Source organism: Aplysia californica, unplaced genomic scaffold (assembly GCF_000002075.1).
Source record: "Aplysia californica isolate F4 #8 unplaced genomic scaffold, AplCal3.0 scaffold00027, whole genome shotgun sequence".
NCBI lineage: Eukaryota > Metazoa > Mollusca > Gastropoda > Aplysiida > Aplysiidae > Aplysia > Aplysia californica.
Window position 1 is genome coordinate 164,413 of NW_004797297.1, and position 16,755 is coordinate 181,167.

The 16,755-nt window shown below is 38.0% G+C and overlaps 1 protein-coding gene across 1 annotated transcript; it reads right to left on the reverse strand.

The window, feature by feature from the left end:
• Positions 1 to 6,760: 6,760 nt before the first annotated feature.
• LOC101863236 (cytochrome c1, heme protein, mitochondrial) lies at positions 6,761 to 16,736 on the reverse strand. Its single transcript, XM_005091187.2, has 8 exons — positions 16,615 to 16,736; positions 13,852 to 13,893; positions 13,429 to 13,577; positions 12,534 to 12,660; positions 11,229 to 11,399; positions 10,216 to 10,363; positions 8,484 to 8,584; positions 6,761 to 7,595 (listed from the first exon to the last, which is right to left on the reverse strand). The coding sequence occupies exons 1-8, from the start codon at positions 16,684 to 16,686 to the stop codon at positions 7,485 to 7,487; spliced, it is 921 nt and encodes a 306-aa protein (XP_005091244.1). The 5' UTR covers positions 16,687 to 16,736; the 3' UTR covers positions 6,761 to 7,484.
• Positions 16,737 to 16,755: the final 19 nt, after the last annotated feature.

Consider the following 16,755-nt stretch of genomic DNA (forward strand, 5'->3'; position numbering starts at 1 on the left):
TTATTTTGTATATATATATATATATTATATATATATATATATATATATATATTTGTAAAGAACCTGCTCCCTTTTATTGACAATGTTTTGTTTCTTGCATCTTCTTATTGTATGGAGCACATAGTATACAAATGTGTTATTTATTTCTCTGTCACTGTACTGTCAGTGTAATAATAAATTCCAGAATTTGACTTTTTGTAAAGTTCTAAAAGACATCAAGCTTTTCTTTTAGCTTCAAAGCATGCCTTTTTTAAACAAATGGTGCTTGAGTTTGAAATTATTTACAAATTTTGTTTCCAGCTGGTGGAGGAATTGTAGCTGAGATATTCAGCTAAAAGATACAGTCAGGCATAGATAACAACGCGGAAAACTCAAAATCACGGATAGCTTGTGCAATTTGCTATTCCCACCCAGATATCTCTTTAATTTTTTGTTATTGGTTAATCCAAATAATGGGTGTGTCAAACACATTTGTCAATCTCCGACATGTTTCAGTTATCTCTGCCCGACTATATTGAGGTTGTCTGTGCATTATTTTTTCTTACAGAAAATTCTTTTGGCCATACATCATACATGTTGTTCATGTGTTACGACGCAGTGGAATCAGGCGCTCGTCAATTTTTGTGCAGGTGGAGTTATTTGTATCATCTGAAAGCTGATTTATTTGCCCTGCTTTCAATGAAATAAATATCCAACTATCTTGTATCTAGGACTCATGACGCTGATGCTTGCATCACTTCAAACAATCGACAGCTATTCCGATGACTGGATACTTGCTATACAGACGGCCCAGTATTCAAAACCGGATATGGAATACTAATACTAATACAGTACCCAGATGGAAGTTCCAATGAGACTTCTGCAGCCTGTGGAGAACAATGCAACTACTACGATGCAGAAATGACGGCAATTGAAACAGCACTATACCATCTCCGCACAGTTTTTGGCATTCATCCAAACAAAATGCAGAGTATTGCGATTTTCACTGACTTACTATCAGTATCAGTCTTGCAAGCGACAGAAAATGGCCATCATCTAAACCAGAACTTGACACATATACTGTTTGACTCCCATCACCTGATAACATCCTGTGGCGTCAACCTGGTGATGCAATGGATTCCAGTGGATTTCCGGACACTCAAACATACCTGGAAATGACAGAGCAGGCACACTTACCAAAAGGGGATCTAGACAGGAACAGCCCAATACTCCAACCTCATACAACACTGCAAAACAAATCATTAACCCTATCTGTACGTCATGTTTTACTATCATACCCATACGACATGGGGAACTTTGTGCCACCTCTTTCCAAAGAGGAAATTTATCGGTTAATCCGATCCGTACTCTTTGCATAGCAGTCTGTCAAAATAATTTTTTGAGAAATACTGAGTTTCAAAGAGATCTTCGTACTAGAAGTATTCTAAAATGTGAAGAATACCATCCTGGGGTACAAAATGACCCCAGGGCGAACGGATAGGGTTAAAAGCAACAGCAAACAAGATTGGATGAACAGATGGGCCTTGGGAAAGACAGGCAGAGCAGTTTTCAAATGTATGACCACAACAAAACAAAATGACAATATCAAGAAACAGACCACGATCTTCCACCTACAAACAGAACATATATAGCTCAACTTTCACTTGAACAGAATAAAATCAGAACTTCCCCTAATGTGTCCTTTGTGGGACTAAGCTTAAATGAGACTGTGGATCATCACCTTTTCCACTGCACAGCCCTTAATGACATCAGAGCTACCCTTCTCCCTCCGAGACCTAACATTGACAACACACCCTACGGAACATTTCAGCAACTACAGCAAGCCTCACTACATGGCATTGGACAGGAGGGCGAGAGCCCAGCTGTTGCTGGAACAGTAACAACAACAGCAACAACAATGTATAGGACTCAAGATATATTTGCGATTGAAGGAAATGACATGAGGTCGACTGGTTTCAGTGGTGAAATTAGCGAGAAAATGGCAACCAAAGTTTGGTAACTCCTATAGCTAAAGAGTCCTTGAAAACAGAAAAATGACATATTTTGTGCCTTTAATCAATGTTTTTAAGTAAAATTCACACATGGAAATGTGTTTTAATATGGACATAAAGTAGAAAGAGGTTGAGCCCAAAACCAAAAATTCTATAAAAATGTCCAAACGTTCGAAAAAAATGCGTTTCTCCGATTTCTGTATTTTGATGAGCACCTGATTTCACCTCGCTTCTTCACATATATTAATAATGTGTAATGTATACACCAAAAAGTTCTCTTGCCTGTGATAAGTATAAGTTGAGCTGGGGTTTTTTTTCATTATATAACATGCAATTATTTGAATTTTTTCATCTTGTACCTGTAATACAATGGAGATCACTTACTTAATCGAAACTGTTAATCTGAAAATAGTGGTAACCTTGAAAGAAAACAATCCCTGATTAGCCTAAATGCTCCTAATTTCTAAATCAACTACAATTTTTTGGGACACGTCTAATTGTTCGCCAACAACTCCTTAAGTGACACAGATCACCAAGACTTGTGCGCTTTAAAATAGCTTATCACACACATCAAAAGGCTTGCTATGCAGTGACACTTGGGTTGCTTGCAAATGTACCAGTACGTCTGTTGCACGACCCTTGATGGTTTATGACTTACAGTCTCTGCTGTAAAACTAGTTCACACACACAAGAGCATGAGAATGGCACATGATGTATTTCATGACAACGCCAATATCCAGGCCTTCTCACTTCTCTAGTTGCTAGCAAAGGACAGTACTGTAGGCTACAGTATATTGATCTACTCTTGCGTCTATTCTGTGTGACTGTTTGGCAGATTATGCAAGCTAAGAATGTCGAAGAGAGAGCACTATGTTTACAGCATGCAGCTCAAATTGCAGTTTCTGAAAGAGGTAGATGAGAAAAAAAAACTTTACGAAAATAAAATTAGCTGCAAGCTTGGCACTATCAGCTCTATATTGTCGACAGTCATCACTTGTAGAAAAAGATGTGATATACTGCAAAGAGTTGGGAATTTTTCCTGCTCTTCCTGAAGAAGGTGCAGAAAAGAAAATGCCATGATGAAGCTGTCTCTCTAAATTTGAAAAAATCCGCCTGCCCCTCAGATTTCAGTTTAAATTGATCTCCATTGTAGTTCATATTATTTATTTTAATGAAACCTTTACTTTTCTATTTTATTTTTTGTATTGTTTAATTTTAATTGTTAAAGTTAATGCTACCGTACTTTTAACAATCTAGAATTATTTTTTAAAAATCCTGTTCATGTGAAGCAGTAGCTAATTGTGTTTTGTCACACTATCACTATAATCAGTTGTTTTATCAGTATAACAATGTATGTCTCATATGTAGCTTTTTTGCTACTTTTGGACTTAATGCACAAATTAATAATATTGTCAGTAGCATCCTTGTTGAGCTTAGTAGACATTTCTCCAGTGTAAAATGCCAGTTTGTAGAAGGAAGAAGTTTTATTGTTGACATATAATTGTAACGTTGCAAAGTGGCATAGATCTTGTGACATCCTGTGCGCTTCCGGTGGGTTACCCAAATTATGCCATAATTAAAAGTCAGTAAATGAGTATGAAATAGACAGAAGAAAAAAATGGAAAAAGGAGCTGTGGGCAGTCTCGTATCATTGTGAATTAAGCTCCAAGTTGTTTTTCGGTTTACCACATAGCTTTTCAAGCCTTTGAGTCTTTCAGTTTTTATTATGCCATATTTTCATTTAAAAAACATGGTTCATGATATTAAACACAAGAGGTAATTAGTAAACCAAAAGCTCAGTTTTGTTCATTTTTTTTACCATTTCTCTCACACTCATAGAGGTTACGGTGTTTTCCTCTCATTCAGTAGGGCCCGGGTTAGAATCCGGATAGGGAAGGAAAATTTTCTCCACCGACATTCTTTCCTGCTCTCTAACATTGTTCTGTTGTCTGCTTTCATCCACACTATCTGCCCCCACCCCACCCCCCCTCACCTCCTTTGCCCCCTCCTCTGGGTTCTTGACTCTTTCTGCAACCTTTCAACTGCTACTTCTTGGCTCCTAACTGTTGTCTTTCACTACTTTCAGCCACACCCCTGGCCTTAAGGTAGGTAAGATCTAACACCTAGCCTTCTTCTTGGATAAGAGCAAAAAATCTTGGAGGGCTCGTGTGCAAGTTGTGCATGTTAAAGATCCCTTGGTGGTCCAAAATCAATGAGATTAAGAGTAGGCTTCGGCTACTACTCAGGCAAAATTCATAATTTCCTCCTACCAACTGAAAATGTTTAATGTGTCCCTGCGCGCTCATACTCATACAAATCATGACCTTTTGCAGTTGCGAGCGCCGTAAAACACCCCCCCCCCCAAAAAAAAACACTCCTAGAGTCACTGGGGCTGAAGCTGTCATTACAATTACAAGGCAAAGCTGTCTTTTTCATGCACATTCCTCCTTAATTAAACCATTGGTCCTGGTTTGGTGTGGTCCGAGTTGAAACTAATGAATGACTAGTCGGCTACCTGGAGCCCTGTTCTCCCCTGCAGCTCAAAAGACATGGTACTTGATGTCATGTATGATTCCAGTTTTCAACGATTCCAGTTTTCAACGAGCGTCAGTGTCACACAAGAGGCCTGTTCATTGCCAGTCCACAATTCGTTGGCATTTGAATAGCTGTAAAACTGAGGGAGTCGATTAATAAGGTTGGCCTATATGTCCTACATAATTAATTTATATTTGAAGGTCTGGCTGCTGGTGAGAGTAGGCTTGTCACTCATGTTCAACAGGTTGAGTGATTCAGTATAATTCACTGAGGACAATTATCGCTAGCATGCAATTTTCTAAAATCATCGACAAAGAGCAATTTGCGACCTCAGTGATTTCTTGTCATATCTCCATTTTTTTAAACAGAGAAAATGTGACTTTTTCAGCTCACTCATGGTTATGAACTAAAAACAGAGATACGACAAGAAAGCACAGAGGTCGCGAATTGTAAATGAGTGATTCTACATTCAGAATTTTTTTGTTGTGAATCTATCAGATGGTGCTCAATTTTATTTTGAGATATTAAATCGACAGAAATAGACCCTGAACTTCCTTTTTATCGAAAACGAGATTATATGAAATTTAGAAAGATAAACCATTTTTACATCATATTTCAAGGAATTTGCTCAAAAACGATTTAAAAAATTTTTGCGCACATATCGTCACCAAATTCCAAGATAAACAGGGGGAATCTTTACTCAGTCGGATGAACACTTTCTTTTCACGGGAACCCCCACATTTTATTATAATATACCAAAAGAAAGAGAATTTTATTGCTGCTTTGGGACACCCAGTGTGCATGAATACATCACAAATAGTTACAAGAGTTACGCATCTTCCTAGTTTCACTTCTGAAAAGGTTTTTTATGAGTGCCGTTTAAAATTCTTCTGTTCCATTTTCTGCCATTCAAACCAAATGCCAACTGTTTCTAATTGAATTTAAGTTCTTCGTTCTGCTCAGCAGGCTATTTTTTCGAGTTTACAGTGAGTAAACTGCAAGTTTTCTGTTTTCAAGTGATTATTGTTTACTTAATTTTAATTTGCTTCCAAAGTAAACAAAACTTTTAAAAACCTGTTTTCTCAAAATGTCACCTTCGGACCCCTATGCACTTTAAAATGACATAGCTTTTCACAGAATGCTCCACTTGAACTCAAATAAAGTGCAAAAAGCTTGGGAAAGATGTGTCTTTCAAAACATGCACACAAAAAAGAGTCAATTTTGAAAATTTGCACCATGTGAAGGGTTTTCTCAGAGCCACACACATATTTAATGATGTCGGTTAGTCGAGAAAATAAGTAGAACCCTTTCACCCTTTCGTTTTCTACTGGTCGGGGTTTTTTTTTGCCAGTACACAAAGCAGAAACTTCAGAAGCCAGACATAAAAAAAAAAATTTCACAGCTGATGTATCACAATATAAGTCTTCTAAAAACTAAATCCTCTTGATTATAGTCTAGCATGCACATAGCGAACAGATCGCCAGGCACCTAATTTGTTCTTTCATTTGTTTATTCTTTGAAACTGTACAGTTAAATTTGTACATAACGAAAAGATGTCCACAAGCTAAATTGTATATATATATGAATAAAAACATTAGCTCATCGAACTTCTCGCTCTTAATTTAGTAATATCATCAGACCCCATACAACGAGATTTAGTGCACCCCTTGACTTATATGTAGCTTTTTCAGTTTGTTTTGATTCAGAAAGAGGAATTCAGTGGATATGAAGAGAATTTTACTTTAGCAGTTAATTTTCTAGATGATGCACTACTACTAGTTTCAACACCACTAGTTTCATATCAAGATGATTTCATAGATATGGAGGTACATACTCGGGATCAGCATCATTATTACTGAAGGAGTCGGCATCATAAAATTTTAAAATATTTCAAACATGTTATTTAAAGTGAATCTAGCAGCTTAATAAATTATAACTATGAACATTTTATGTTAAGGAGTTCTGTTTTCCTTTTTCGTAACAAATATTAAAGAGAAAATGAAAGCATTATAATAATAAATGATTTTGTGAAAATCGTCTACTTAGACCCAGTTCAAGAGAATATACAGACCTGTGCCCTCAGTGAGTTAAAGGCCAAGTCGAGACATAGCAAACCCATTGCCTCAGGCTCATATTGAAACAAATGATTTCCAAGTTCTGTAATTATCAGAAGAGTCACTATACTATTCAAAACACAACCAACACATTATGATAAATTCAAGATGAACCCAGGGTATGGTCAAACTGTCATATCATTTTAATACAAAAAAACCTTCGTGTTGGCTACAGCATGGGGGAATCGGTCACAGACATTGCTTGAGCCACGGCAGGACAAACAGTGAAGACAAAACCTCTTCCTGATCCAAAGCTCCATTTTCACTATGCTATTTGCCAGAGACATTCATGCTTCTACAGTTGCAGACATAATAAATAGTTACCTTGATAGTAAGTCATTCTGTCAATACCAGTACTCCAAGAAATTTGTCTTCACGGATATTCCAAAATTGATCAAAAGGCAGTAGGACACTGTATTTTATATCTTTTATTTACCTATGCAATACAATTCACAGTTTGCCACAGTGAAAGTAATAGTTACCTTCCAGTCAAAACACAAATGGCAAATTTACACATATACACTAGATCATCCTAAAACAGAGACATTAAAAGGAATAAAACATGTCATATGGCTAATGTAAAATAATTTCCACAGGAAAAGACATTTCCATGATAACTAAAGCTGAATGCAACAGAAATATTTAAAACTCACTGAGAACAAAAGACAATGTTGACAGCCTGAGAAGAAAGTAGATAATCTCTGAAGTACTAAAGTCCAGATTCCTTTGTGTTTTTTAAGTTTGCATTATTTCACAGTCGAAAATCTGCCCCGTAAAATTCTTCCCTTTTTCCTTTCACGTACCACGACCCTGACCCCAGCCTAGGTTAGTTGCTGCTCTGTCATCACTTGTAACTGGGAGGCTTGAAAGCCAGTTTTCTGGACTTGAGTACACTCCACTTGTGTCTCTTCATGTAGTATGTCACGCCAATCAAGAAACTCAGAATGATCAATGCCTGAAATATTGAAAAAATGTCATTATATTCCAGTATACTTACTAACAAAGAGAACGCATGCATAACTTATGATAAAAATATAGCAAATTCTCAACCCATACAGACATCAAGCAGGTGCACAGGCAGAAATCATCTCACAACACTGAAATATAACAAATTATAAATTAAAGGACAAAGAAGTAAAAAATCAGTATTGATCTTCCGTCAGCAGCAATAAACGTTGCATCACTTTTTCTCCCTGTCTCGACTCATTCACTCACTAGTTAACATGGTAATAGTACAGACAAACGCTGAGTATGATACAGAAAAATGAAATAGAGTGGATACTAATTATCACAAAACTATATATTAGTCACTTATTTGGGGGATGGAGGAATGTTCCTTTTAAAATATGTTCAGATAAAATGCCATACTGCTAATGCTCAAACATAAAATGCATTTCTAATAGACCTTGGGGTACAAAGCACAGGCTTGAGGGCGAGGGATGAAGTGAGGATTGACAGCAGTTGGAAGAAGGAAAGGAGAGAAGGGAAGAAAACTTTCAGCAACAGATTAACATGACTGTATAACAGAACATTACATAATGGTCATATCTTTTTTTTAAAGCTTTCTTTTCTTTCTTGCAAACAGCAAAGAAAAGAAAAAAAGACCCCAAAAAATTATTTAAAAATCAGAGCAACGCTTGTCCACTTCTATGTATTCGACTTTCCCATTGAAATAAGTGTACTTTCACTTTCATAAAGCAGAAGGCCTGAGATAAACTATGTATTCAAAATGTTGGGTGGATAAGACTTTCCCTGAAATTAAGCTGAAAGAAAAAAAATGTTGAACTCCAAATAGGACAGTATCTAAATCACATAAAATGTTCATCTAGAAAGCTGAACATACCCTGAATCCATACAGTTTGCGAACATCATGCTCAGGTTCTCCGGCCCATTTCAGGAAAGTGGCAACATCTTTCGCCAGCTGACTCTGTGTGGCAGGGGTGCCTGGAGACACAAAGGGAAATTAATACTTCATGTCACAGTTCCAAGCTTAACAAACTCGGTACCCGGCACATTATGGCTCAACATCCAAAGAAACCCAGGTGCTTTCGCACCTAATAAAAATATAATTCTGACATTACTCACCATCCAACAATGAAACGTAGCATGCAAAAAGACAATACAACATACTGCACAATGCAAAAGAAATTTTAAAGATATCTTGAATAGCTATTTTTTTCAATAACTCTTTGCAAATGTGTTAAAATTTTGACAATTTTCTTTAAAAATGAAACTACTACTAGACCTACAGACTTCCACTAGCCTCTACAAAACTTGGGTCAGCATCGCAATCATCTTCTTTTTTAACACTAGAAAAGTCAAGATCCAACTCTGCCCCAACGATATGTATATATATTTGCAATATTCATGTCAAAATGCGTTTCAGATCATCAGGAGAAAAAAAAAGGAAACTTTATTAGGTTATTAGGGGATGTAACAGAAACAAAGCTGACAAGACCCGGGTAGAACAAGCCATTACGAAGGCTTTATGCATGCTCAGAAGGGATGAGCCTGGTGTGCTCGTGTAACCAGATACTCTGCATAATGATGGGTGGGGGTTTTTTTCCATCGTGCCCGAAGGTGATTCGAATTGCAGTCAATTGTGAGGAAGAGAATTTGTTTTTTTTTAGACAAGATGTTTGACAAATACAAACAGGTATATTAGAAAACAGTTAAACATAGTCATTCAGTCACGGGAATGGCATATGGTACGAGTTACCCAAGACTTTGTGTTTTGTACGTTTATGTCATAAATAAATATAAATCTCTGCTTGACTGTATTTATGTTGCAATTTACTTTTAACACATTACACCCTAACTCGCCCGCGAATTCCCTTACGTGCTCTACCCTGACTCGCCCGGAACCGTCCGCACCGACCCAGCGTCTTTAGAAACGAAGTCTCGCCTTGACGAGACTCTGGGGCCGAGATTTTGATTTGCATAGTTATAGAAAAAGGTTTCTTCTTCCGTTTGATAACGAAACGAAATTTTTCGGGCCAGTAGTTTTAGTATTAGAGCTGATCGAAGTGCGATCGCGTTACCGACACTTTGAAAGTGTCTCGACTTGTTGAAAGGCGACACAATTGAGTTCGAGAACGGAAATAACGATGGATTTGAGCAAAAACAAACACATGACAAATCAGATGACTAAGATTTTAATGAAAATGTTGTAGCAAGAGTTTGGGGCGATTCAGATTGATCAGCGGAAAAAATCTAGAATTTAGATCTAGGGCCCAACCGCGAGGCTGAGAGTGAGAGTGACGGATTGGACACCCCGACTGAACTAAAGTTAGAACATTTCCAACAGTTTGCTCTTACATAAAGTGATATTTTTCTGAAACTACATTCAGTTTTCTTTTTAACAGGATTTTTGGAATTTCTTTAGTATTTTTAAAATGTGTTTTTTAAATGCTTGTATTCATGGGAGGTGGGTTCCTTTCCCTTGCTTAGGATCTAACAATGGACTTCCCGTCCAGGCCCTTAGGGTGTAATGTGTTAAACTGTCCAGTAACCTTTAATGAAACCGACAACCTTGTCTCTTTGTTTATCAAGACAAGATACTGTAACTTTCTTACCATCAGAGTACTCAATGATCTCATTGTACAAAGCCTGTGCCATGCCAATAGCTCCTCCAGGGAAGTAGGCGTTAAAGTGCTGGCCTTCCATCAACTTCACTCCAGCCGGTGGGTCAGAGTAGCCAGTCAGCAACGAAAATATGTAATCCTTGCAAAAAAATGGAAAGGAACAGAATTCAGTTAGCATTAGCATTCACTGGGCTCCAAGAGTACAAAGGTATTATTTATTTTGCTTCCATCCAAAAGAGTAGAAAACTAAGGCAGAGTACCCCTCACAAAACAAAACAAATACAAAAGAAAAGAAGAAAGTTAAATGCTAAAAAAAAATGTTACAAATAGTTCTGGAAAACATTCCAAACTTACAAGTAAGCATTAGCTTTGTGCTGGTTTCTCAATGTAAAGAAATTAAAAAGAGTTAACAAGAAAAGGCAGCCACGGGAATACATGTCTGTAGTACTTCTAACATGAAAAAGACCACCGGCACTTTTAAAGTCCAAAGTGTGACTTTATTCCACAGATTCCTTTTCATTTTCAATTCTAGAGGTATCTCCTATGTATAAACCCCCCCCACCACAGTATTTAATCAGAATTCTTATTACAGCAGAAACTGTCTAGGATGGCCATCCATGGTCAAGGAGAATATGGCTGTCTTGCAAAGTCTCATTATAAAGTAAAAATACAGATAAGAGGAAATAGGAAGTATTAGGCATCTTGTTTGTTCGGAATTAATTATGGACAGGAAAGGGAGACAAAAGCAGACGACACAACACGATTACAAGAGAGCAGAAAAGGTGAAACTTGAAAATACTTTTAGAGAAGAAAATTTTTTGCCACTGCCAGATTTAAAACCTGGGAGTATTGAATGAGAAGCGAACATGGTACCTCTAGACCATGAGAGCTCCCCTCAAGAACTTTAAGACAGAAAAAAAAAAACTACAACAAAAGAACAAAAATTTTTCCCTTCTCTTTCTCATCCTTTCAAGAATGTACATTTAAGAATTTCAGATACATACCTCTCCTCCATGGCGGGCCAGCACAATGTAGCTAAGATCAGGAGGCAGAGCCCCGTTGTTGGCAGCTCTTGCTTGCTCGTCATTTTTGTATGGGTCAGGGAAGTGGTCAGAAAGTTTGCCTGGTCTCTCAAACATTTCACCAGCATCATTGGGTCCATCTTCCACTAAAGCCTGTTGATAAGAATCACACAAGTTCACAGCTTCAACATAGAAATAAGGGGGGAGGAGACATTTTTTTAAAGTCTGAATTGGGTTCAAGAAAAAAAAAAAAAATCCCATTTAGCCCCAATATCCGAACCTCAAAGAAAAACACTTACTTTATAATATAAGGTACAAACTCATTGGACTAGCCCAGAAACAACAGTACATGGACACAATGTTCACAGTATGGAGAGCAGCATTATTTATCCCTAAAGAAGTGACTGCAAAATATTTTGAATGTAAACTTTTTTGGGGTATTTCTTTCCAATTCTAAGGAAATTTCTCATGTCTACTGTGCGACAGATCCATGTAAAACAGTAGTAATAATATCTATATTCTAATACCTTGCTGGAATGAAAACAAGCATAGATCTACAGGTCTTTCATTTATCATTGTAATTGAGTTATTTGCAAATTTTGTCTGGGGCAGGTCAATTAATGACACCACCATGTAAAGGTCAAAGAAAGCTTTCTTTTATGTCATCTATAATCAAATCCTCTAACAATCCTGCCTCTGCACCACGATTTGCTATGTTAAACCAGGCCTACAATTCTTTTATACATGAACGAGAGTATGAATGTTATCATGACGTGAAATGGAATTTCCCAGTCCGCACCGGCTTCTCTTGAATTCATACTGGCGATGGGAGACTCATAGAAGGCCACTATTTAGAAATGACGTTAAGTCTGAATCAGATTTACACAGCTTTCCAATGCACATGTAATATGAGCTATACAAGAAAATAATGGTCTACTCATGTTTTAAACCTCGTAAGGTTTCAAAATCTCATTTAATTAACCCGGTGCGTAAAAACCCTTCTCAACTTAAAAAAGTGGTAACCCAAGAGTTTTGAGTCAAATTAAACATAACACTCCTGATTGCTAAAAAGTTTGAAGACTCCACGACATCATATTTATTCTAAATTGAAGTTCAAAGAGGTAACACAACCCCCCCCCCCTGTTAATTGGTCCGCACCCTCCATGCAGTACAGCACATGCGCGGGATCCCGTTTGTGACACCCGGCAATGACCAGGATCGGCTTTACTACAATAATAACAAATAAAGAAGGGAAGCAAAGAGGGAAAAACAACTTTAACTGCTCACCTCCTCTGCCTCAGCCTTTGCTTCATCCTCAGTCATAATCACATTGACCAGGTTACGGTAGCATAAATATTTCATACTGTGACAGGCAGCACAAACTTGCTTGTAAACTTCATAGCCTCGGCGCACACTGGAGAAAACAAGACGATAAGGTATAATAGAAAACAGTTCAAAGATTCAATGGTTGCAGTCATATCATTATTCAGGCAAGTTTTCACCCAGCAGATTTCTAGAAGAAGAATATTTACAGAGAACAGAAATAATTTTTGACTCAATGTTATTTTGTTCTGGTTTTACCGATGTTAAAATAAATACAATTTTAGGATGCAAAAATTTCTCCCCCCCTATCCCTCCAACCATACCATTTCTGCTGTTTTTGTGATTTCTGTCATAAAAATTAAATACAAATACACAAACATATATAACAAAACAAAGAATACTGAATTGGTAGGTTTAATTTTGCCAGCAACAGTCTAGTGAATTGCCACCGATGTCTTCCTATCAGTGGACTTTTAAACAAAATCAAGAAATAGCACAAAAGGAACCCCTGCTCTAAAAATATGAAGGATTTCAAGGGGAATCGTTCTATTACAGTTAAACTGCTCTAAGTGATCCAAGGGATGTTATTCTAGTAATCGCGCTATGCCATTACCACATATGTGTCAGCTATTATTAGAAATAACAGGAAAATTTACCCTTCACACAGTTTCAGTCAGTCCAATCAACTGACACAAGTACAGAGTGCCTTGTGATTTTTCTAGATTATAATGGCATCATCTGAGAGGACAACCTGTCTAAGATGACCACTATCTCCAACAATGGGTGGTCATCTTCACCATGTTTGGCTGTATGATTTCAAGACAAAATCATCAAGATAACATAAATAACAGTCCTGTACCTAGCATGATCCAGAGCTGCTAAGTGGCCGTTGTGAGTCCAGGGAAACTTGGGTGGGTGAAGAACTAAGTCACTTGCAAAGGCAGGCTGTGCCAGGGCAGTGGCCACCACAGTGCCACCTCCTACAGCTAACGATCCTAAAAGCCAAGCCTGTAAAAAGAACAATAGAATAGTAAGCTCATACTCAAACACCCCCAGGCAGTTACAGGTGCAGGAGAAACTATGACTAAATGACCTTCAAAATAGTAAAGTAAGCATTTAGAATCCTCATGAATGCTCTAATGCGTGTAAACAGAGAACTGAAAACCCTTTGGTACATCTTAGAATTTCAAAACATAAAAGTACAAGCATTGAAAACTGAACTGAAAATGATGGTCATTTGTCATGTGTTCAAAATGCTTTCCATTAAGAAGAAAGTACTCACCACTTTCTTTCCATTTTTGCCACGCAGGGACACAAGAGTAGCCTGTAAAGAAAACAAAAACAAAAACAATATAAATCAGGCCAACATAAACACAAAATGACAAAATAGTAGCCATTTACAGAAATTGATCCTATTTCCTTTGTATGGTGACATGACTAAAATGACAGCCTAGGCAGACATGGTCAAAATGGCCCCGACCAAAGAAAAAGTCAGTATGAGACTTATTTCAAGTTTTAATTCAGTTTATATTATAATATAATAATACTGAAGTTAAACACGGCTGTGCATATATTTACTGTATCAACTGCACTTTTTAGAATTGTGATTGATTATTGAATTGCAACGAGGCCGACCAAAGACAAGGAAACAGGCATTGGATGGACAAATGGCTCATATTTAGGAGATTTAAACTTTGCATTAAATGACATCCGCCTGTTAAACACCCCAGTACATGAAATGCAATTAAAAACAAATTATCAAGAGCTGCAAAGAAAAGTTGGGTCTAGCCATCATTAAGTATGGCTCGCTCTTCAATTTATAAATTGGTCAATAAAAGATCAGTAACATTAACCATAGCATCTAGATCTAAATCTAAATCTTAATGATTGGCCTACAATTAAATCTATAGATCTATCAAGACATTGCATCATTGCATTATTAGGCTATATATATATTGCACCGGATCCTTTCTTTTACTAATCTAGATCTAGATCTAGACCTAGAAAATGAACCATCTGATCAAAATGAGACATCGTTGTCAGCTGTCCACTGACCTAACTTAGTCTAGTCTAACAGTTAGTAGAAGTATTATAACTCTCTAGATTCTAGATGATCTATATTAGGCCTATTAAGTGTCTACGTACACGGTAACCGCCATCCGGGCACGTAGTCTCAGTGTCAAGTACATTATACACGGTAACCGGGCATGTAGCCTCAATATCTAAGTACGCGGTAACCGCCAACCGGATACGTAGTTTCAGTGTCACGTACACGGTAACCGGGCAGTTCAGAACTCAAGTTCAGTTTTTGTCATCTGGTGCTGCCTTCATCCCCACCCCTCCCCCGACTGTACCTTTAAAAAAAATCAATAACCCCCTATTCTGGAGCCCTATACTTTGCAGCGCAGAGACTTTAAATGAACTTTGGTGACCCCAACAGGTACTGCGCGCAGGCACAGGTTCACTGACCGGTCACGATGGCGAGCCCGACAAGACACTTGTACAACTCTTTTTTTTTTTCAGCAAGTGACAGCACAGGACAAACATTGATTATTTTCATTCCGGTTACCGTGTACAAAGATACTGAGACTAGGTGCCCAGTTACCGTGTACGTAGATACTGAGACTAGGTGCCCGGTTACCTTGTATGTAGACACTCCGTTTGGACAAAAGAAAATGTGGCGCTCTGGAAATTGCCTTCCTGTTCCATTGGCAGCCATTTTCAAACTGATAATTTTGCGATGTAAACATGAAGATTGTGTGTTTCTTTAATTATTTTTGCCAGGGAAGCCCCAGTCACTCCCCCCCCTAGTAGCCCCCCTGAAAATGAAAACCCCCCCCGTTATGGCTAGTGCGCATTAATACACATGTAAACACAGTGGGTCCGCCAAAGTTCAATCCGGCCAAAATAAATTTTAATACAAAAAAGGCAGAAAAATATTAGAATCTAGCCTAGATCTAGATCTAGATCTACTGGCGAATGCGGTAGGGTCCACGGCCTCTTTGAACATTAGCAGACGGCCACCTCTATTCTCACCCCGAGTGAGAATAGCGCAGGCGAGTCTTTTGGCTATTCTCACCCGGTGTGCGTTCACCGTTATAGCCTAGATCTAGGCCAACCAATTTTGCGCTCACCCTGAACCACAGAATTCTACACTGTGATAACAGAAAAATTGCAGAATTCTGCGCCGTGAACAAACGTTCCATTACTACTGTTAACATAAAAGCGTACAATTTTGTCTGTGGGCAATGGAGAGAGAGAGAGAGAGAGAGAGAGAGAGAGAGAGAGAGAGAGAGAGAGAGGAGTAGCGCGAGAACTTCCGGGCAAAACAAAATGGCGACCCGCGTAGTTCGGCTCGATTCGAAAAGTGAAATAGCCATAGCATCTTTGTAGACAATCAAATTAACTAATTTTGTGCTTTAAACGTAATTTTTTCTTTGCTTTTATCCATTTGATCATCCACACCGACAGAAAGTATTCAGAAATTAGGAAAAACAGGTCTTGTTTCACACCGGGTGAGAATAGCCAACGGTGGCAAGTCTCACCTGGGGTGAGGATAGCCACTTCCTTAGCAGACCACTTGCGACAGTTTTTAGTGAAAAAAAAGTATTCCCGAGGTCTGCTAATCTTCAATTTTACCGGGTTCACTTTAGTAGGCTTTAGGTTCTAAAGGCTAAAGGCCTACAAAATTGATTTTGTCCTTAGCCTTAGCAATCACTTGTTTCTTATGTAAACAAACGGGAACGCAATTTCCAAAGAGCCCCCAAAAGGTTGGGGCATTTATCATTCCAATCTACAGCCATTACCACAGGAGAAATATTCATCGTACTCACTCAAATCTAGATTCGAAAACTCGACCCTATCATGATAATAGGCCTGTCGAATGTAAACTTCAATCCAACCCCCATTTCCGAGGGCCCAAGGACACAGAAAACAAACGAGGTTAAATGTCATTAAATGAATACTGCGCCTGCGGTTTAGTACACAGAAGTTACGTTAGAAACCAGCAAACTTGTCAGGGAAATTCTGCAATGATTTAACATACCTTCTGGTTTACAAAAGCCGGTTTCGCTCGTAAAAGTGCCTGTTTCGTGGTGCGACCAGCGAAGGCTGCCATCTTGGTTTTAACCTCAGTCCTAAAGAAAAAGTAGCACGTACTGTCATACAGTGAACTCTCTAACATTGA

Coding starts and splice junctions, on each gene's coding strand:
- LOC101863236 (XM_005091187.2), bottom strand. CDS start 16,686: ATGGCAGCCTTCGCTGGTCGCACCACGAAACAGGCACTTTTACGAGCG. Junction 13,894..16,614: donor CGGCTTTTGTAAACCAGAAG/GTATGTTAAATC, acceptor TTTTCTTTACAG/GCTACTCTTGTGTCCCTGCG. Junction 13,578..13,851: donor GCAAAAATGGAAAGAAAGTG/GTGAGTACTTTC, acceptor TTCTTTTTACAG/GCTTGGCTTTTAGGATCGTT.